Source organism: Panulirus ornatus, chromosome 42 (genome assembly GCF_036320965.1).
Source record: "Panulirus ornatus isolate Po-2019 chromosome 42, ASM3632096v1, whole genome shotgun sequence".
NCBI classification, from domain to species: Eukaryota; Metazoa; Arthropoda; class Malacostraca; order Decapoda; family Palinuridae; genus Panulirus; species Panulirus ornatus.
In genome coordinates, this window is record NC_092265.1 from 4,365,001 (window position 1) to 4,388,044 (window position 23,044).

Here is a 23,044-nt window from a genome sequence, read left to right on the forward strand (position 1 = left end):
GAGAGAGAGAGACCTATCAAATATCTCATAAGTAAGCTGGGATGTGAACGAGCAGGCACACACACACACACACACACACACACAGGACCTGGGTGTTGATGGTGGCCGCGCCAGACTATGAGGAGATATGGCTGGAGGCAAGTTACTTGACGGGTAAATGGCCAGTTCCTTTTTCCCCTGGAGATATTACACGTTGAGCCAGTGTCGGGGGGGGAGGAGGTCGGGGGGGATAGCACGGAAGAGAAGTGAAAGACCCGGAGATCTGGGGGAACAGAAGCTTTTAAAGTCATATACACATCAGGAGAGTGGAATCACACGCTTTTTCTCTCCCTCTCTCTCTTCCCCCTTTCTGCCTCTCTCTCTCTCTCTCTCTCTCTCTCTCTCTCTCTCTCTCTCTCTCTCTCTCTCTCTCTCTCTCTCTCTCTCTCTCTCTCTCTATCTATCTATCTATCTATCTATCTATCTATCTCCCCGAGGTAATGCATGCAGCTCAAATACAGCGAGAAACTAATTGGAAACTGTTACAGTTTGGGGTCTGTTGGCACTGCTCGTAGCGTGCAGCAATCACAGGCGAAGTGATTGTGGTGTTACTGATGTAAGGGCGATGGCAGACGCTGTTGGCCAAGCGGATGGCTGGAATTCGTGGATTCAGGTACATTAAAATGGCGCAATGTTTGAAAGAATTTCTGTGTGGGCAAAAGCAGGGTATATATTTTGCAGGAGCGTCAGGGGTTAACATGTATCGATACGGATGAAGAACAACGTAGTTTTAGGGAGATTAACACACATCCCTAAAGAACGTTTGGAGCGATGGGTCTAAGGAAGTGTGTGTGTGTGTGTGTGTGTGTGTGTACGTACATGCGAGGACTAACCTCCCCTCCTGTATTTCACACTTGGTCACCAGCACAGATGTGCTTCACGTCTTACTTTGCCACGAAAGTAATAAGTTTTTTTTTCCAGGATGCAGATTGCTAGTTAAACTTTTCTGTTATTCTAGTTTGGTTCTTGATTTCTGGCATCATCAGTGTAATTTCCCAATAATTTTCCTTTTTTTTTGACGTTCGTGATAACCTGTCCTTGATGACAGGCTGATTAATTTCTCATTGTTTCCTCCTGCGATTGTGTGATTAGCTTTCGTCTCGCTTATGATCACATTTTCAAGACCTGTTGAACGAACGTTTGAGGAATATTAGATAAGCAATGACACCCCTCCACTACCCCGGGCTGTAGGTGAAGCTTTAGACCCGAGTTACGCAGGTAATTGGCGACCCCCGCGGCTGGATTTGTATCTGGGGACCTGACCTGACCTGACCTGACCTGACCTGATAGGAGGAAGCTAACCCGTCGGCGTCATCAGGTGCAGGAGGGGGCTCCAGGCCCCTCGTCTCTCAGTGCCTCTATTACCCTAGAAGGATCATTCTGTTTATCGTCTTTCAGGAAAAATAACTTGAGATAAAAGACGCTTTAACGTTAGATAACCGGAAATAACGTTAGATAACAGAGGCTGAAATAGGAATGTGGTGGAAAAGCCTCTTTCCAACAGTAAATGTGGTGGAAAAACTTCTTTCCAACAGTAGGGATCCCGAGGACATTGGTAATAGACAACCAACCGTCTTAACCTTCAGCTCGTTCGACTGAAAAATCATGGCCAGTAACGCTGACAGTTCTGGCTGGACAGGTAAGGTCGTGGTACCCATCGTGAGCGCCACCTGCCTCCTGGCTGGACAGGTAAGGTCGTGGTACCCGTCGTGAGCGCCACCTGCCTCCTGGCTGGACAGGTAAGGTCGTGGTACCCATCGTGAGCGCCACCTGCCTCCTGGCTGGACAGGTAAGGTCGCCTGCAAGATTTAGCAGTATGACCGCGGTCGATCGATGCTGTGCGTAGCTCCCAGAGCTCAGGTTATCTCAGCTTCTGCGCTGTGAGGCTGCCCTCACCTCACACTCTCTCTCTCAGCCACGCCACCTGTCTCACGATGCCGCACCGCTGAGGGAGAGAGAGAGAGAGAGAGAGAGAGAGAGAGAGAGAGAGAGAGAGAGAGAGAGAGAGAGACGTCATTATTCTATCACACTGACACACAAAAGCCGTCGCTGGGAGTCCTCGATATGAAGTACATTTGTGAGAATGTTGGATGTAGAGGAGCGGAGTCCTCCCTCCTCTGGACCATGACAGTCCCAGCTGGACTCCTGCTGGGGAGGTCCTCCTGTGATGTCCTCACACATCCACCCCTTCCATCCCTCCTCTCTCTCTCTCTCTCTCTCTCTCTCTCTCTCTCTCTCTCTCTCTCTCTCTCTCTCTCTCTCCCCTCCCCACCATTTATCAGTTTCACTTATGGACGACCCCTGGCCATCACCTGCCCCACTATTCATCTCCTTCCCTCCCCTGTCCTCTATCCATTTCGGTCATATTATCCACTACCTCACTCATCTATCCACATACATACACGTAACAGTGAGCAGTTCTTCGAAAGATGCAAAGATAACTTAAAAAATAAGTTGTAAAGAAGAACTCTACCGGAGTAAGGGAGGTGGATGAATGGAAAAAGATAAACCGAGCGATGAAATGGTGAATGCTGACAGCAGAGAGGAATTTAAAAACTCGTATGATATTCAGAGAAAGTTCAAGAGATGAGGCTCCACGAGTATAGAACTTCCTCCTCCATATGGTACATAAGAGTTACCACACATGCTGTCCATCAGACTCTCTCAACACACCCGTATACCATCCATCAACTTAATCACTAAAAGTAAACTCGCTGTCCATCTGGCTTGCCCAGTCCAGGAAGCAGCTTCCTACCTTATCCATGCCACCCCAACACGTCTCCTGTCCATATGACTAATCCCACCACGCCTCTGTACCACATCCTTTATCCTCTCCATCCATTCATATGACCCAATCCTTTGTGGAGGTTTCTGATCCCGTCGTGAAAGAAGCCTTTTCTCCCTCCAGCTCTGGTCATACGAGAGCAGCCTTCACCCAGCTCTGGCCTTACCATCTCCTCCATCCTTGTATGGAATTCAGTCCCCTTGTACGAGTTTCTCCTGAGCTCAGATACCTTGCACATGCCTTTAGATCTCCTTTACACTTTCAACGGACAATAATAAAAAGTATGGATCGTATTTGAGATATTTTAGTTTCAAGAGCTGCATGACTCTGTTTTTGATGTGGTACCCGAGTTCATTTCTCCATTAATTTCTCTATTTTTCCACTTTCTCTGTTTTCTCTAGTCTCCCTCCACCCGCTAATTTGTTTACCAACCCTGGTGTGACCTCGCCTGACCCTCCCTCCCACAGTTAGCTAAGTATAGATGGGACAACTCGGTGTTCTTTCATTCTTTTTTTTCTAAAATCTCATAAAACTAGTGCTTCATCCTGTATTTTCAGCTATTTTGAGTTATTCCACTAATCCACAGTTTCTCATCTCAGAGTATTTCATATTTTGGCGCACACACCCACCCACCCACACACACACACACACACACTCACACACACACACACACACACACACACACACACACACACACACACACACACACACACACACACACTGAAAACAATGTCTAGAACTTTACCATAAATTCTTCAGGAGTAAATTGCCAGTTAAAAGGCAACTAATGAGGCCAAGAGATTCAGATGGCGAATGAAGGATATTTGAAGAATTGAATATTAAGTTCTTTACTGTATTGTCTCGCTTATCTGACTAATTCCTTTCATCTCTCAAACCTGGTATCTATTGACCTGGTAGGACTTGGTGACTGGTTATGAGTGTCTCATTGATATCGAAGCACATCAGCTGCTTCCAAAGCCTTGGCTGACAGGCAGGTCAGGGAAATTTCAAACGCGCATGATAAAGAAATAATTAAGGAGGAATTTACCTGATTGGTTTACAAACGAGTCCCCTGTGTGGTGTTGGTCTGGCAATACTGTGTGGAAATGACCTCCTCGTGTGGTAACACTGTAGATAATGTTTTCAAAAGGTCAACTTGTATGATTGTCTTTAAAATGGCTTAACAATGACAGTGAATTTATAATGGTCTCCAATTACCTGATGATATGGTAACGAACTAGTAAATGAGGTACAGGTGATCTAATGGCATGGAGATGTTTTGTTCTTGGTCTAAAAGTAACATAATGGTATGACGATCCATTGATAATGGTGAAGTGAACCAGTTTCACGTTCTTACCGCAGATAATGGAAGATCAAATTTTCCTGCAGATATAATGATGCTCGTTAATGGTCTATAGCTATTCTAATGGTATGCTAATACCTTAGTAATCCTAATGGTATGACGAAGTTCTTAATGAATGATTTTTCATTGGGATAATTACATTCTTCCATACTCCCAGTCTTTACCTTCTTTACACACTTCTCATTATAGTCTGGAAGCTTCACATAGGCTCAGCTAACCAGCTATGAAAAGAACTCGTCCATTATATACCTCCAGCCATCAGCCAGCCAGCCAAGCAGCCAGCCAGCCAGCCAGGCAGGCAGGCAGCCAGGCAGGCAGGCAGCCAGCCAGGCAGCCAGGCAGGCAGCCAGCCAGGCAGCCAGCCAAGCAGCCAGCCAGCCAGCCAGCCAAGCAGCCAGCCAGCCAGCCAGCCAAGCAGCCAGCCAGGCAGCCAGGCAGGCAGCCAGCCAGCCAGGCAGGCAGGGTGGAATGTTTAAACTGGCCATAACAGGATTCCACAGGGGCTGCCCAGCGGTGCTTCACAGAAGACTTGAGAATTTCATCTGTCATCTTCAGGAGATGGAGGGACGGTGGCTGGGTAGGAGGCCGGGTGGAATTCGATTATTCATTCACCGTTGTTCGTATGTGGATGAAGATGTGTCATGTGAGAGAGGCAGGAAAGGAGGACGAGGCAATAGAGGATATTGAAAAATGTATACATTGGGATATAATCGTAAGGGAGAAGGAGGGAGAGTATGGTCTAGTCCACTCCTCTGACAGCCAGTGAGGCTTGATGAGAGTTAGCTGAACTTGCATCGAATTTAGATTTGTGAGAAGATGTGATGGTGAAAAGCAGACACATGATTGATATGGTGGGTACAGTTTGGTGTGATGTCGAGGGTAAAGAACACGAGGTTAGGTTAGTCGGTGACTCCACTATGTGATATAGTTACATGCATTTGTGTAGAGAGATAAAGAAATAGTCAAAGTATATGTTGACAATAAGAGAGAAATCTGTTCATTACGTTAAAAGCATGAGAATCATTACCCAGTCAAGTGGTCAATTAATTTCGGAAAGCAGTGGTTTGGTTCAAGACAACGAGATCATGGCAAAGATCTTAAACTGTTTTCTTTTTCATCTGCATTTACCACAAAGGACAAACTCTAACGATCGAGAACCATTGTTAAGAGAAGAAAACATTCTCCAACATGTAGACATACATATAGAGGTTAACAAGTGACATGATTTTTCTCCTAGTTGCATTCAAAATTTACAAGGGCAACTCTTTCAATCACTCGTATGCTCGTCGTCTACACTTACCACACGAGTTTTCTTCAAGTTTCTGAGACTCTCCCGCTACCACAAACAACCTCGACAGAACCCAGCGAACTTTGTATTCCTTTGAATAAGTTTGCTTTGTGGTTAGATGCATTGCGAGGAGATCGTGTGACTATTATGGAAATTGAGTCTGTTTCTTTGGTTGTAAGTTTTGAGAGGAAGTTTGAAATCTTGTGGTTCCTGAGCGTTGTAAAGACAGACACGTCAGATGGTCCCTATATTCAAGTGGAACTTGCAGATATAGACATATTTTCCTCGACGAAGATGGTGTGTATCTGGTGTGGCGACAGAAGATTTCGAAGCAAATAGAAATACCACTGCGTTGTTTCTGAGTGCAAATATGTATCTGAGGATCTGGGAGACAGAGGGAAAGAGACAGAAAGAGAAATTCAGTTCATCCTGCCGATGGACTTCCCACGTATTTCCTAAGAAAAGACAAAGCCTTCAAGGATTCGCCAATGCATCAGAATCTGATACTAGGGAAACCTGATCTATGACTGGGATAACAAACGTCAGTGTGAGTACTTTACAGTTTTATTTCTCAGTATACACAGCTCAGTGTACACAGCTCAGTATACACAGCTCAGTGTACACAGCTCAGTGTACACAGCTCAGTATACACAGCTCAGTGTACACAGCTCAGGGAAATCTGATATCATCAACCCCTGAAAGAGATCGAGGCCTACGGGTCTCGTACGAAACACCAAGTGTGAAAAGAAAATATACAAATACATATGTTAATGTACGTACGAGGACATTGAAAGTCTTGGTTTTTCTCACGAGGTTCTGAAGATATTGAAAGTCTGGGGTTATATAGAGAGATCACACTTGACATACGTATACCATGGTCGTGAATTATCTTTCTACAAGATGTGTACATATATGTATGTAGGAGTACATACACTAAGGTCAGTATGAATAGGGGTGGGGGCTACACTGACACAAGCAAGAGACGTGTGAGGTGATTACAGAAAGACAAGGGTCATCGTAGTTCATCATCATCATCATCAGCGACTTACGTCCTCACTACCGTGACATCAGCCCAGGGGGGGGGGGGGGAGAATTGACATCACTACAAGGCTATGACGTCAGGAAGAAGCATGAACCACGGTACCAGGAAAAGGACCTCATCACAGACAGACGACGCGAGAGAAGAGAGCACTATTGCCAAAACATGATGTCACAGGCTTGATGTCCCGAGTGCCGAGAGACATCCTCAACACTGAAACTAACACTGCACAAAGAACATCAACAACAGGATCTGGCCCACGAAGACAAATAAGATTTTGAAAGATAGGTGTCGCTTCCTCTGCCAGTCGCGCGCTTTAGCAGCGGGTCCGAGTTCTCATACTCACCTCCTGCTTAGTGTCTGAGTTCATAGATTCTTACGAAGGAGGAAGTAGTAAGGGAAATCCTCAAAAATGTCAACTTGGAGAGACTGTATTCCTGGAGATCATCCAGAGATCACCTGTTGGGGGAGTAACTGGACGACTAATCTTGAGTGCCCTCGCATCAACAAGTCCGTTTCTAATCCTCGGATTATAACCCAATCCCAAGTACACTTAACCACACGACTTCGTTATGCAGGTAAATGTTCTAATGATCGTAGCTGATGCTATTAGGCAATAGCGAGAATAACTTGTAATGACTATTGTCTCTACTGACGTCCAATATGAATATACGGAAGGTGGGTGCGATGATTTGCCCTTGTCATACTTGACTGCAGCCAGGTTCTGCAGCTCCTGCAGGGGAACAGCAGCAGCAGCGATCATCGAGAAGCCCTAGTGACTGTGTTATGGTTGTGGTATTCCCCTCCAAGGTAGAGTTAAGATGTTTAAGCTAGTTAGTATGGGGGAAGAATCAACTTTGTTTCCCTGGTTTTTGGTCGTCTGTCAACTCGACTGTTGTATCAAAGTTCAACACATCACTGTCACCGTAAAGCTTGTAGTCGTGCCACGCCACCCTCACCACGCCATCCTCACCACGCCGGCCACCACGCCACCCTCACCACGCCACCCTCACCACGCCGGCCACCACGCCACCCTCACCACGCCATCCTCACCACGCCGGCCACCACGCCGGCCACCACGCCACCCTCACCACGCCATCCTCACCACGCCGGCCACCACGCCATCCTCACCACGCCGGCCACCACGCCATCCTCACCACGCCGGCCACCACGCCATCCTCACCACCCCACCCTCACCACGCCACCCTCACCACGCCGGCCACCACCCCATCCTCACCACGCCGGCCACCACACCACCCTCACCACGCCAGTCGACACTAGTCCATGTGGCCCTTCGCATTATCATTTGGCGTCCCCTTAGCGAAGCTCCTCTGTGGCTCCTCTTCCCTCCGTCAGATTGAGACATAAGCGCCAAAGGTTTTTGTTTGGACATGCCCAAACCAGGTCTTGGAACAAGATGGAGACAGACAGACAGACGGAGAGTTAGTGTGTAGCAAGCGTTAGTCTTCAGTAAAGAAGAGTGACGAAAAGTTGCGTGGCGAGGTGGTTACACCCGATGCCTTTGCCGTTACCAGACCCCGGGATCGATCCCAGACCCAATAAGCACGGGGGACATTGGCTCTCTCGTCCAATTTCCTGGACCTTAGTAATCACAGTTGGGCCCGTGGTGACGTCACTCCTGCTGGAGGAGACGGCGGGGTATTGGCTTCCCGGCTGGCCAGGAGCTGGTCACTCGCTCGCCAGGACCCCAGCAGAGGGAAGGATGGTGGTGGTGTCGGGTTGCATTGTGGGGAGCAATACGTCTCGACGTCTGGTCATACGGTCATGTCAGACTGTTGTATATCACGTCGGACTGTTGTATTCCACGTCACATTAGAGTCTCGTATCTGGCGTTAGATCTATGATAGCTGAGCCACGTGATACATGATGTCCGCACGATGTAACCTTGCCTGATATTGCGTCATGCCGCTACCGTCATTCCCTGAGGTCGAAGTCGAGATATCACATCGTTACGTCATGCCAGTGATGACACAGTGACGTCATGTCAGCGTGCATGATGATGTCATGACGCGATATCATGACCTGACTTTAATCTGTGATGAAATAACGCGAGAATGCTATATTGTTCTTTAAGTGTTCTATTGCGTTCTTCATATTTACTTGTTTTCTTGATACGAGGACCTCTCCCAACGTCTACTTTATACCTGTGAGTCGGGATGCACAATATATATATATATATATATATATATATATATATATATATATATATATATATATATATATATATATATATATATATGATATACATGTGTGTGTGTGTGTGTGTGTGTGTGTGTTAAACGTTAAGCCGACTGCAGGACAGCCAGGGATACAGTCTCTCCTGCACTCGAGCCTTCTCATCCAGAGTCGTCGAAGACGAAGCAGTTAATCAGAGTTGGGAAAAGGGAGAGCGCGTCCATCGCGTATAGAGAAGGACGCCACAAGCGGTCGAAGGGAGTCAGTGTCTCCTTCGGTTGGTCGCTGGGGCCGCCTGATGCACGGCGCCTGTCCTTCGACGATGTGGGGATTCTCCCGTTGGCTCCCTGGCACGCCAGGCGAAGGGAGTCCCTCCTCCTCCTGCTCGAGATGTCGGTGAGGGAGCCGCGGCGAACCAGAGGCGTGGCCTGAGGGCGCTGCCCCGACCACGACGAGCGACGTGAGAGGGAAATGAGTGGGTACTGGTCGGAGATGGAGGAGAGACGTGATGGAGAGGTAGCCTGATACGACTGGTCCGATCCGGAAGAACGGCGTGATAAAGATGTGGCCTGGGGCTGCTGACCTGAGCCGGAGGAGCGGCGTGACGGGGAGACGACCTGGGGGCACTGGTCTGACCCGGAATGGCGACGTGCTGGAGAGATACGATGGTGTTGGTCGGACGATCCAGAGGAGCGGCGTGATAGAGACGTGACCTGGGGATAATAATCTGACCCAGATGACCGGCGTGATATAGAGGCGACCTGGGGATAATAATCTGACCCAGATGACCGGCGTGATATAGAGGCGACCTGGGGATAATAATCTGACCCAGATGACCGGCGTGATATAGAGGCGACCTGGGGATGATAATCTGACCCAGATGACCGGCGTGATATAGAGGTGACCTGGGGATGATAATCTGACCCAGATGACCGGCGTGATAGAGACGTGACCTGGGGATAATAATCTGACCCAGATGACCGACGTAATAGAGAGGCGACCTCGGAATGTTGGTCGGACCCAGATGAACGGCGGGAGAGAGCTGCCACCTGCAGGTAGTTGTCAGACCCGAAGGAACGACGGGAGAGAGAAGAGACCTGGAGCTGCTGGTCAGACCCGGAAGCCCGACGAGACAATGGAGAGACCTGTGGCTCTTGGTCCGACCATGAGGCACGACGTGGCACCGTGGTGACCTGGTACTGTAGGTGACGAGTTGGACGTCACTTGACCTGTAGGCCGGTCAGGGAGGAAGTGACATCCCCGACGTCATCCTCCTCTTTGGTCGTCTTGAGGTACTGTTCGATCACGGAACCCAGCAGCCCCGCGTCGATCGTGGACCCGGACGAGTCCCACAGGAGCTTGCTCTCTGGCTCGTCCCCATCTTTATCGTTCTCGTCTTCGTCCTCTTCCTCGGGGGCTTCCAGACCCGGGTTGTTCTGAGCTAGAAGGGGCGCCGCTATGTAGTCGCAGTCTGTTCTGCGAATCGTGATGGGAACTTGAGGTCCGTCGCCATCGGGCTTGGCACTGTTCGTCTGATTCTGTTGATTGTCCCAGCAGACGGCGATGCTCTGTGAACGCCCTCTAGCACGGGGGTTAGGGAGGGTAGGTGGCACTGGAGGTGCGTCCTCGGGCACTGGCAACCCAGGAGGTGTGAGGCGGTGTGTCGGCTTCAGCAGCGATACCAGATCGTTGTTACTCACAACGATACCAGCGCGGTCCGACACAGTGCTGAAGGAATGGCGTTTAGGGGCTTCGACGGGAGACACGGGACTGGCCGTGCCGTGATACGACCATTTGCGAGCACGACGGGCAGCCGCTACGGCACTCTCCTCCTCCTCTAATTGGGTCATCTCCATCACCTGTTCCACGGGAGACGACCGGAGTTTGAGCTTCACTTTACGCCCACCAGGAGCGACAGTGACGCCGACAGGGCTGCCGAGATCTTCGACATCCTCTCCTTCCTGTCCTTCTAGGCTGAGACTGAAGGCCTTCTTCAGGCAGCGTTTCACTTTCGAACCAGAGTTGCGACGCGCTTGCTGAGGGTCTGTGAACTCTAGCACCCCCGTCGGCGACTCCCACGACCCGCGGGACTCCCGCGAAGACCCGCGAGAGAAGGAACCTCTTTTATTGAATCCCTGGGTCGGCGGCCACCGTTGTGTGGGAGATCTCAGGGGCGGCGACTTGTTCGTGGGAGAGCGATTAGGCGATTGGCTGGTGGGCGAGCGGACAGAAGGGGACCGTGACGTGGGACTTTTACTAGCAGGACTCTTGCTCGATGCGGTAGGACTCCGAACGGTTGGGCTTCTGTTGGCTGGGCTGCGGGAAGCCGGGCTCCTACCAGTAGGACTGCGACAGGTAGGACTCCTGCTCCCGGGACTCTTTAGGGTCGGGCTCTTACTGCGGCCTCGGGTGAAGGACAGGATCTTGGCCCTAAGGTTGGCCCAGCTGGGTATATCAGGTTCCTCCTCGGGTGTGAGCAGGGCGTCCCCAGGTTGAGCCTCGCAGTCAACCGGGGGAGGAGGGTTCTGGTCCAGCAGCGAGTATGATGCCCGTCTCATCTGCGAAAAGAACGTGGAACAGTTAGTAACTTGGGCCTGAGAAGCTATGGGGAAATTAGCTGCCAAATTACCAAAGTCCTAAACGTAAGATGAATCACAACATCATATTTGGTGTAGATATATTGAGTACGTAAATGACATTTGTCTCTTCAAGCGTATAAAAATTCGTAGGAATAATTTCAGCACATAAATATATCATAAAGAATACGAATTTATAATCAAATTTCATTTGTGCTATGCTGGTGCATTATCATGTTGATAATACCATTGGTATGATAATTCTTTAGATTATACCGTCACTGATACAATTTCCTTTTATGTTATACCAACTCTGGTATCACAATTATTTTCCTTTTGTACTGTACCTTAATTGTAATTCCCTTTCTATTACATCAGCAATGGAATCCCAAATCCCTTTTGATTACACCATCCCTTTCTAGTAACCAATCAGTGGCATTATGCCAGAATTATCCCACCACGCCTCCAATACTCCTGCTGAAACCAGATAATTTTCTGACGGCTGTGGAGCGGTGATCAATGATCGATTTTCAGTAATGACCCATAATACGCCAGGCGATGCGCAGTTGCCTGTAACAACGGCAACAGAATTTTAGGAGTTATAAATAGAAATACAAACTATGAAAAAGAAATTATATTTACTAATTTACAGCACGTTAGACTACATCCAAGACACACTCTTCATTTCTGGACACCAGATTCTACCGAAGACGAAAAAGTAAGATAAAGAAAAATACAAAAAATAACGATAAATCTAGTTGTCAATCAAAAATTCAAGATAATGAAAAAAAAACTAAGAAATCTTATATCATTTTTGCTTAAAAAAAAAATACCAGACTTCAACATCTAACAGTGATCTTGAAAACGTAATTTCGATGGTATGACTCACGGTAATTACAATATATATCATTATGACTCGAAATGACAGCTTGAATCTTAATGGGAGATGTATTTACCAACGTTGACGACTGTACAATGTCATCGAGGTACTGAAACAAGACAAGAGTTGGAAGAGCAGTTGAAGGTAATCCGGAACATATTTCATTAAACTGCGTACAAATGATACCATTAATTACTCTTTTTTCTCGTTCTCTCGCTAAAGAATGGAGGGCAATTAGGCATAAAAAAAGATTATCATTATTATCATTATTACACCCACATTCACAACCTAGGCAGGCCACGCCAGCCTCATTATTACGCCAGGCAGGAGAACATGAGAAGTCGACGCTAATTGGACTAATTAGCCTTCATCATTAGAGGGGTGAGTGGCAGCTAAGATGCATCAGACTTGCAGGATTCATGTCTCCTGCTCTTGGGCTGCCATTTGTCAACGACCAATTGATTCCAGTCCTCCAAAATGGCATTAAACTGTTAGACTAATGTACTGCAATCTCCGAGTGAAAGTAAAATGTTAAACTGATTGATTCCAGTTCTGTTCGTGGTCAGTAAAGTATTGTAGACAGGACGATTACGTTTCCCCTAAGGTCAACACCTTTACCTCCCACGGGAAGGTCAAAACAGTTCACGGTCATGACTTCCGGCTTCTGCTAGGTTCAATACGATACTCAAGCGTCATCGTCTGCACTTCAGCTGGGGGTCACGTTTGATATTGAGGAAGATCTTCCCATTTTCTGAGTCAGCATATACTGGTGGACATTCATCAGGCGTTCAGAAACAGTTTAAGGAAAGCTTAGGTGTATATCTTTCTTTTCTTTCCTCCAGAGCACTGCAGAAAAACGTGGCATCACTAGTGTAAAATAAATGGAAAGATGAGGAAGGGAAAGTCTGATGCTGGTGAGAGAGAGAAAAAAAAAAAGAATAGAATCCAAATGATTCTATAATCCAGACGTCTTAATCTTATAGGTAAGGTCGTGGAAGATCCTGGATAATACGGTGCATTTTACGAGACCGACCCTGGACAGAGGAAAAGATAGAGGGAAAGACACAATATAGACATTATTATTTGATGTTCCAGGGGACGATCTTTCATTACTGCTGTTCTTATCTTCGACGTTTTTCATTAGCAATATATCCTCCTCCGTCCAAAACTGGAACACATTTTCCATCAAGTGAGCTTCCTGGAAATCTCTTACCATTTCCCCTTGCGCCAGTGTGCCCTTGACATCCTTTGGTTACCAGATGGGCAGAAATAATGAAATTGGTTGCCAAGTACCTCATCTCGTCCATTGCTCTTAAGAAAACCCACAATTCAGACTCGGATATTACCACACTCGTCAGATATGAGAACGCCACTTGTAATTTCATTTATTCTAAGCGTTTCCCTCCTTCTCCTCCTCCTCCATCTCCTCCTCCTCCATCTCCTCCTCCTCCCCTCCTCCTCCTCCTCCTCCTGCACAGTTCACCGACTGTGCCGATTCTTCCGCCAGCAGTGCCTGACTTGATCCGACAGACCTGCATCATCTGAAAGACACGGTTGCGCCATCTACCATCCTACTCTATCGTACGTAGATCAACCACACCTAAGAGTAACTTCGCCTCTCTCTCTCTCTCTCTCTCTCTCTCTCTCTCTCTCTCTCTCTCTCTCTCTCTCTCTCTCTCTCTCTCTCTCTCTCTCTCTCTCTCACGTAAAACCAGCCTATAAAGACATCATACAACTGCCATAACAATTCACAACTTTGACGCATTTTTTCACGGTCAAGCCGAATACTTCGCCACAACTCTCGTAGAAGTATTGACTTTATTCTTTTGAAAAAAAAAAAACTTTCCGTGGAATTCACAGTCGACTGCCGCTGTGAGGCGCGGCCGTCGACATTTGAAATTCGTGTTCGACAAATTTAATCACACATATGTACCTTCTTCCTTCCTTCCTTCATGATACCCTTGTCGTTCCTGTGTCACAATGGATTTAATAATCCTCTACCATTCGCAGGGAGTCTTGCCCTATGGAAAATATTAGTAAAATTCTGGTAAAACTCGTCAGACAATGAAGGTACACAAAGACTGAACCATTTAACAAGAGCCGGGAGGCCATTTATTTTTTCCCCCCGCCTCTGTGAAGATCATCTGGTAATTAGCACTGGCCTGAAGTTGCATTTCTAATTAGCTTGTGCGTAATTTCGTTTGTGAGCGATGTCGCTCGAGGGGTTACCCAGTCCGAAGCATTCCTGTAGAATATGAAGGAGAAATGATGAATGTTGGAAGATCATGAATTTTCCTTCCCACTGAACAGTTGAATTAGGAAATGCTTGTCAACGGTAAAAAGAATAACGTCTCGTCTCAGTTCATTGGTCGAGATTAACGAACCCCAGGCTTATGAGACACTGAGAGTTCTCTAAGCTTCCAATGAGACACTGAGAGTTCTCTAAACTTCCAAGTTTTCCCCAACATCTGCTTGGGAGTGACAGATGAAGAAGAAGGATTGCAGAGACATGAGCAAGAAGATTTCAAATAATTTCTTGATGAAATCCCCGTGGTGTAACGGTTAGCGTTTCTGACGCATTCACTGTCCGCCCATGGTCGAGCGCGTGGGTTCGAATCCTGGTTGCGGCAGTCGGTCCATAGTCAACCCAGCTCGTCATCAACCTCTAGGGGTTGGTCGTTGAAACAGGTACCTGGCTCAAGCTAAGGTATATATATCTACAGCGTTAATGAGATGGCCTTCATTAGAGCCTCAGTTGTCCGTGCCATCTCGACTATCGTATTAAGAAGAAAAAAAAAAGATGGTTCAGGTGACAGAAAGAAGCAGTCAGATGGGTACCAGTGAACTGACGTATTAAATCGTATTTAGGACTTCTCCGTTTGAGCCGTTTAATACAGAACTTTTGATGTACTGTGTTCCAAACTGGAACCATTTTTAGTACAGATGAAAAGATAGATACACGTCACAATAGTGACTCAAGCGCCTCTTGAAGTCGAGGGAGAACATCACCAAAAGTTGCCAGAATAGTGAAGGAAAGAGAGAATATTCGTAAAAAAATAAAGTGTCGTTTCTCAGAGCTTCAGAAACGTATATAATCCGAGGCTTCTATAAGTACGAGACGACGACATGAGCCGCGTAGCGCGGCCCCCCAGCTGACGCGTGCCTTACTGAGAGAAGCATCGAGTCTGTTTCATTAATCACTGTCACTTGCGGTCCTGATCAGGAGAATATAACACGCTCTGTCTACCTACCTGTAGAGTACGAGGTGGGGGCTCCGCACTCGTGTGTGTGTGTGTGTGTGTGTGTGTCTGTGTCTATCTGTCTGTCTGTCTGTGTAGATACCTTTAATCTGGTTATATGAATTCACTGTATATATACATATGTCGTTTCATTCTGGTCTTCGACATCATATTTCAACAATGATATAAATGTGACTACAATATCGCCCACCATATCACTATCAATTAAACTAATCTGAACAATAGAAAACAAATCATAAAACTAAACCAGTTTTCAACGACGAAAAAGTATACTGGTTCACGACAAACTATTTCATCACGAATTTCACAGTGTGTGGAGGACATGACGAAGGGACCAACACACACACACACACACACACACACACACACACACACACTCACACACACACACACACACACACACACACACACACACACACACACACACACACACACACACACACACAAACACACCGATTGAGAAAACAGTAAATGCAGAGAGCAAAGAAAAGTTTAAAATCTTGTATGATTATAAAAAAAGGTTCAAGAGATGGAACTCCAAGAGTGTCAAACTCCCTCCCATCTAGTACAAATAGGTAACTCCAGGTACACACACATATACACGAGTTCTGCATGATAATGACAGATTCCTCCAGCACTTAGATGCCGCCAACTGCCTGTGGGAATGTGTCTGCAGACGGTCAGCAGCCATTCCTCCTACCCTTCACCCTCCCACTCCCTTCTTTTCCCCTCTCAACCCCCCCAGCTAAAGCCCGACTTCCAAACGCTCTCATCCTAGTAAAGCAATTCCTCCATATCACTTAGATCTCATGTTTCCTGTGCTCTCACGGGCGTGTCCTCTTTCGTTAGTCAAGCAGAAGTGAGGCTTTTGATGTGAGTTCGAGGTCAAACGTCTCACCACCATCACCATAAACCACCTTGACCTGCGTGTGTAATTAACTATTTGTAACTACTTATCAGTACGTTCCTGGGGACCCATGATAAATGAGTGTTTCATTATGTGTGTGTGTGTGTGTGTGTGTGTGTGTGTGTGTGTGTGTGTGTGTGTGTGTGTGTGGTCTCTTTCAATCTGGTAGATTGAAATCATTACGGAAATCTCATTTAATTTTACTTTTAATATAATTTCCGTCAATATAACCGAATATATAACCACAATATTGCACAGGCTATGTAAGCTGTTAATATAGATAATTGAAAAATGGAAAGCTAATTATGCAATTACGACCAATTTTCACCTGTCTGTCTGAATTTTGCGAAAAAGGTAAAATTTTGGTTGACGGCAATGTTATTCTTTTTCGTGAATTTTTACACACCATGTAGATTGTATAATGAAGGAACAAACGAGTATTCAGGGAGTATTAGCCAACCACAGTGATTAAAAATGCTGATGAACCTAAAATTACTAACTTAGGCGCGAGCAAACTTCAAACTTTTCCTTCAGAAAGTAAACTAAAGGGAAGGCGTAATTATTGCCACCTCTCTCTCTCTCTCTCTCTCTCTCTCTCTCTCTCTCTCTCTCTCTCTCTCTCTCTCTCTCTCTCTCTCTCTCTGAAACACATTCCTTTAGCTTCTTTCCCCCTAGATAATATTCGTACCTTTTTTTGTCAGTGTCCAGTCTTCATTCATATGCTTTTACTCGACATCTGTTTCAACCGTATCCTCCTCCTCTTCCTCCTCCTCCTCCTCCTCTTCCTTTTCCTCCTCCTGCTCAAAGAGTCTTAGAACTGTGGTCTTTTGTATGAGTAAATAATATTCTTACCATCTGTAAAGTGACACACGATTCAGAGTTTACGTCGAAATGTTCTATTCTCCTCATAACATTACAGAGGGGAAGCTGTGGCTGGATATGAAAATGAAGATAAACATTCATTTTACATTTCTGCCGAATTCCGACGTCATCATATACATAGATGTTATACTCTGCATTTTTTCTTTTCATTTTCTTGATATTCAGACAAGATCCACCTCTTCCCCCTTATAGGGAACTTCGAGTCTCTCGCTCGCTCGTACGCATGCGCGGCATCGGTGTAGGAAAATATTATTTTCATCATTCAGGCGTCAGCACGAAGTTAATTAATAAGGTCCAAAAAAAAAAGGAACGCCTCCCTTGTGAGTAACAACTTTGATCTCTCTCCCGGGTGGTTGGGTCACCAACGTCTACTTTCACCAGGGATTTTTTCTTTCCTTTTTTTTTTTTTCTTTTCCTGATATGGTTTTCATATTTTAGACTTTGGTGTTATGCAGATGGATAGTTTGTGTTTGATCGTAGTCTCTTAGCAGTTTTATCATCATCATCCATCGTCACTTCGAATTGTTATATTCTGTGTTATCTCCATGATAGATGACCAACTCTCATGTATGAGATTGCTGGAGCCGCGTGAATCTATACAGATATGTTCTGTACTTTATTATTATTATATCTATCTATCTATCTATCTATCTATCTATCTATCTATATATATATATATATATATATATATATATATATATATATATATATATATATATATATATACACGAAATTAAGAAAAAAATATATATTTTCTAAGTCGCTCAATACATGTTTGCTGCGCAGGTTTATGATCCATCCGTAGCGTCCCTTACAGTGCTCTTTCACCACTGCTGATTACGGTAGAATATCAATATATATTCATCTTCCATTACCCATCTGTGGCCAGTTGCATCTTCATCACTGCTCGTGCGGGCGGGCGCGCGACTCACCACCTTCTATTCGCCGACCGCCCGACCTTCCCCTAAGCATCCCCATCCTCACCCAGTGCACAAATCCTCCTCCTCTCCTTTACGTGTTTTTTTTTCCCTGCGGTTAAGTGCCTGCGCTCTGGTGTTACGTAGAAATGAAGGAACTGAAGTAAGTCCATGACTCCTGCTGAGCCCGGGACTTATTTTTTTTTACCCCTCTTGTGCGCGGTAAGCGATGTATGGCGCGACAATACCGTAGAGTGTTTTGCAGCGCTAACGGTAAGTGAAATGTGGCAAGCGACGACCGTAGAGTTTTTCGCGCGCGCGTGACGAAGCCTGACTGATACACGATCAAATATTTACATTTAATTCATTTTACGTAACTAATTCGCCAATTTTCGAGAAAAGAATCTTTGAGATTATTTTTTTTTTTTAGCCCAGAGTTTAATTAATTTCTTAAAATTTACAGGGATAGAAAAGTTATGGTTTTCCTAAGGTAAAGATTTATGTTATGATATAGATGAAGATATTGATAACTTAAGACGTCTTTTATCGACAACATATTAATTCCATTACAACGACATGGTTAAGGAGTTACATCATGACTTAACCAATTATTACATCATCTATATTATTGACCATAGTGACCAATGTAACTTCATAAAGAAAAATGTATCTTTCTCCCGAAATTTCACCTTGAAAATGATTAATCGTCAGTATGTCTTATTACAGAGCTACTACTGTATTGTATGAGTTCTTTATCACTTAAGATATACGGTAACATTTGCATATAATTCATTTGCATATGATTTTAGAAATGTTGGCGTGAGAGCGGGTAGGATTCACCTCCACGTTGTTGAAGGTTTTGATCCCCTTCAGGAACCCCTGTCAGAATTAACGGACTCCATGTGTGTGTGTGTGTGTGTGTGTGTGTGTGTGTGTGTGTGTGTGTGTGTGTGTGTGCGCGCGCGCGCTCGCGCGCGCGTCATTAAGATGCTTCCATGAGCCTTTTCCACCACAAGACGTTTTCAAACTCTCTCTTCGTTTCCGTTTTCTTTTTGGCTTTACCATCTAAAAAGGACAACCAAATTCGAGGAGCTTGATATACCCCTGACCACGACTGACGGAAATGTGGTATGAGAATACAATATTATTCTTACATTTACACTCTATCTCGATAATACAATATACATCTTTTTTGATACATTTTGCCAACGTCTGGATAAGACCCCCTCTCCGTCATTGCTCGAGTGTATCAGATATGTTCCTGCCGTATCATAACACCTGGCAGAGGAAGTTGATTAACAAGGTCGTAAAGACTCACCCACCTTGAGGCTGACGGCTTTGATCTCTCCATCTGAAAGGCGGGTTCCCACAACCCACTTTTCAAGGCTTATATCATATCATATTGTTCTTCCACGTTTTTCTTTTCTATGTCACTACATTATACAGATATTTCTAAGTATATTTTTGATTATTGAGAGGATCGTGGTATCCTAATTTTCATTTCTCTCTCTCTCTCTCTCTCTCTCTCTCTCTCTCTCTCTCTCTCTCTCTCTCTCTCTCTCTCTCTCTCTCTCTCTCTCTCTCACTCCGTGCACGCGCCTGTATGTATATAGATAGCTTTTTTCCTTCGTCTCTTTCGGTAATCACACCGGTATCTTTCCTTACCTACCTGGCAACTTGCCTTTCCCATACGGCGGAGGTAGAGAGAGAGAGAGAGAGAGAGAGAGAGAGAGAGAGAGAGAGAGAGAGAGAGAGACATTCACAATCTCATCTAGCCGCCTCGGAGTCTAATGTTTACCTACACGTTATCATCCCTTGTTATCGCGCAGTTTTCGTGCCCTGGGAATATCCTCCCCATTAGCATACATGGAATGTAAACCATTTGTTTCCTTCTTTGATATGTGATATTTTCACTTTAAATGATATTCACATACTCGAGTGTTGTTCTGTTTATTCATTTCTCCCTCTGGAATATTATTGTGATTTCATTCAGAACACGAAACTCACCCGTATTAATCTTTTAATCATTTCGTATCAGAATAATCATAATACTCTCATTGAATTCAGCCCATGAGTCCTCCTGCTTCTCTTTTAAGTCTTGGCTTTTTAGAATCAGTACTTTCATCTGAGCCATTAGGCAAAATATATCGTTTCATTCACAGAGATAAGCCAGTCGTAGAAAAAGTATATCTTGGTGTAACTCACATATTCATGATGCATCAGCGAAGGTGGTGATGTCGTTTCTTGATCAATAGCACCACCACCAGCAGCAGCAGCTGTATCGGTAGTCAGGTGGACAGAGGAAACTTTTCGAGGAAAAGTTTTGTCTCAAGCTTACGTGGTTTTCTCTGAGCCATGGAGAAAAATCAGGCTTGCTGCTGCAGCGAAGTGGAAATCGGGGATGAGAAAGAGAAAGAGAAACAGAGAGACAGAGATGAAGGAAAGGGAGGAGTAGACAGAGCAGTTGATAGTAGGAAGAATATCAGAATTGCAAAGAAGATTTATATAAGCCAAACTAGAAGCCAAGAGAATACACGAAAGATTTCTCATATGACGAGAATTCATTGGCTAAGTAGAGTTGAACTATAGTTGAATTATACTTTGGATTCGACCCCATCCAACTCTAGAAGACAGCTGAATGGAACAGTTGGTTGCATAGGATATTTCTTATTTCATCATCGTCATCATCCTGACTGCTTAGAAGATCGGGAAAAGTTCAGAGGAAAGTTCCATTTTCCTCAGACGACAATCCATTTGATGCCACGGAAATTTGTAATATTTGAGCCTTCTTTGTGCTTTACCAAAGCCAGGAATGTATGTCCATTACCGCAGCCTTAAATGCTATTGATTTGTACTTCCAGGTACATGTGCACTAGGGTAATAGATTTATTAATTGATAGATTTGTATACACGTACTATATCTCTCCCCTACCGTCATGCCAACAGTACAGACAGTCACATATCTGCAGCAAATGTGCTGAAGGAACGTCCGGATTTAATGAGCAAAGAAAACGAGACAAAACGTAGGCATTTAGGGGAGCAGATTAAGATTTACGGGGAGACTTAACGCTGGTTGGTTGAGGCCATTTGAAACTTGTACTGCAGAGGACTGCCACGATGAATGGGGTGTCGCAGGGGGAAACTTCTGTAATAGAGTGAGCGAAGAACTATACAAATCATCTTTATTACCATCATCATTACTACAAACATTTATAAATCGGGCCACTTTTAATCGTGTTAACACTTTAATCGAAACAAGATTAATGTGCATTATATACATTACGTTTTTTTATTGTATATACTATATATATTAGATAAATCGTAGTGTTTATGGGAGAGGACGGTATTCTATATTCTCTCCTCCATTATCTAGAAGAAAATTGTTTGCTGTTGCCTGCTGTGGCCATCACTTTCTCCTCCTGATTTACGCCAATATTATGTGTCCATCACGGGGAGTGGGGAGACGTTGGCGCTAGGCCACAGGGAGAGAGGAGATGGTGATGCTGGACCACAGGGAGTAGGGAGTGGTGATGTAGGCTAAAGGGAGTGAAGAGAGGGTCGTGCCTGGTGGGTGTAGGGAGATGACGATGCTGGGTCACAGGGACTGCAAAAGAGGGTGACTATGTGCCACAGGGGAGTGGGGGAGATGATGACGCTGGGCCATGGAAAAGGAGGAGAAGGTGAAGCTAAATCACAGTGGGCGAGGAGGTGATGGTGTTACGTCACAGAGGGTAGCATTGAGCCAAAGAGGGTGGAGAGTAGGTAGTGGAATGTCCGTCCACGAGTCGGTATGCAGGCGACAAGCAACAGGTCTCTCTGTCCTCCAGCAGGAAGGGAGTAAGAAAGAAACCTTCCTGGTAAAGGTTGGTGACAAGAGATGGTCTTTAATATAGTAACAAAACCTATATCCCTCCTTGTTACAGAGGTAAATCTGTAACGTAAAAAGGCTTCTTTATATCTGTCAGGTATCTAGATATTACCAGGCGTAGAGGAAATATAGAATGATTTCTTTTTTCCATTTTTATACTTTTAGAGGAGAGAGAGGGGGAAAATTTTACACGGAGGGAAAATTTCATAATGAAGCACATTTTTCAAAGTAGAGAATTAAAAATCTGACCTGTTGGTCCCAGACTAATTACTCTGGGCTACAGCTCACCTTCTTCCTCCACAGTTCACATTCTTCCTCCCCCTGAGCGTCATATTCTTTCCTCAACCCGCGTCTCTCTCCACCCTGCAAGGGAGGAGTTCCCTCTCCTCCTCTATTATATCTTTACTTTTCCGCCCTCTCGTAGTATAAGTGGACGCACTTAACAACACCATCTCTTCCTACTTCATACATATTCTCTCTCTCTCTCTCTCTCTCTCTCTCTCTCTCTCTCTCTCTCTCTCTCTCTCTCTCTCTCTCTCTCTCCCTCTCTCTCTCCTTTCCCACATCATTCAGGAGCCACTGCTCTTGCCTTTCCATCAGCCCTTGCGACCAAATCTTTTCCACTCACCCAGCAACCACTCCCTATCGCTCTCACAACTCCTTCCCTACCTGCTCCCCTTTTCCTCCCTCACTACTCTCAAGAACCATCTCTCCCTCAGCGCCACTGGGGCGGTCTGATGTGATCAGTGCCTCCAGCTGTGAGGAAATGTGTCGAGTCATTTATCCTCCAGCCATATAGACATTGTGTGCGTGTGTGTGTGTGTGTGGGGGGGGGGGGGGGTCGGATAGCTACATTGTACCTACGAATACCTTGTTACCTACGAGTATCTACCTACTTACGAGCACCTACTTACCTACGAGGACCTTCTTACCTACGAGAAACTACATCTAAACCACTGTCAAAATTGCCTTTAAACTACGTGAACGGCGATATATTCAGGAAGATAAACACGACCAATATTCGACCAAGGCTAAAACACGACG

At 45.4% G+C, this 23,044-nt stretch overlaps 1 protein-coding gene across 1 annotated transcript in view; it reads right to left on the reverse strand.

The window, feature by feature from the left end:
- Positions 1–9,911: 9,911 nt before the first annotated feature.
- The window catches only part of LOC139761852 (uncharacterized), a 62,052-nt gene continuing 48,919 nt past the window's right edge, over positions 9,912–23,044 (reverse strand). Inside the window, exon 3 of the mRNA XM_071686385.1 lies at positions 9,912–11,268. Within this exon, the coding sequence (XP_071542486.1) occupies positions 9,931–11,268 (1,338 nt within the window). The 3' untranslated portion in view covers positions 9,912–9,930. The remainder of the gene's footprint in view (positions 11,269–23,044) is intronic.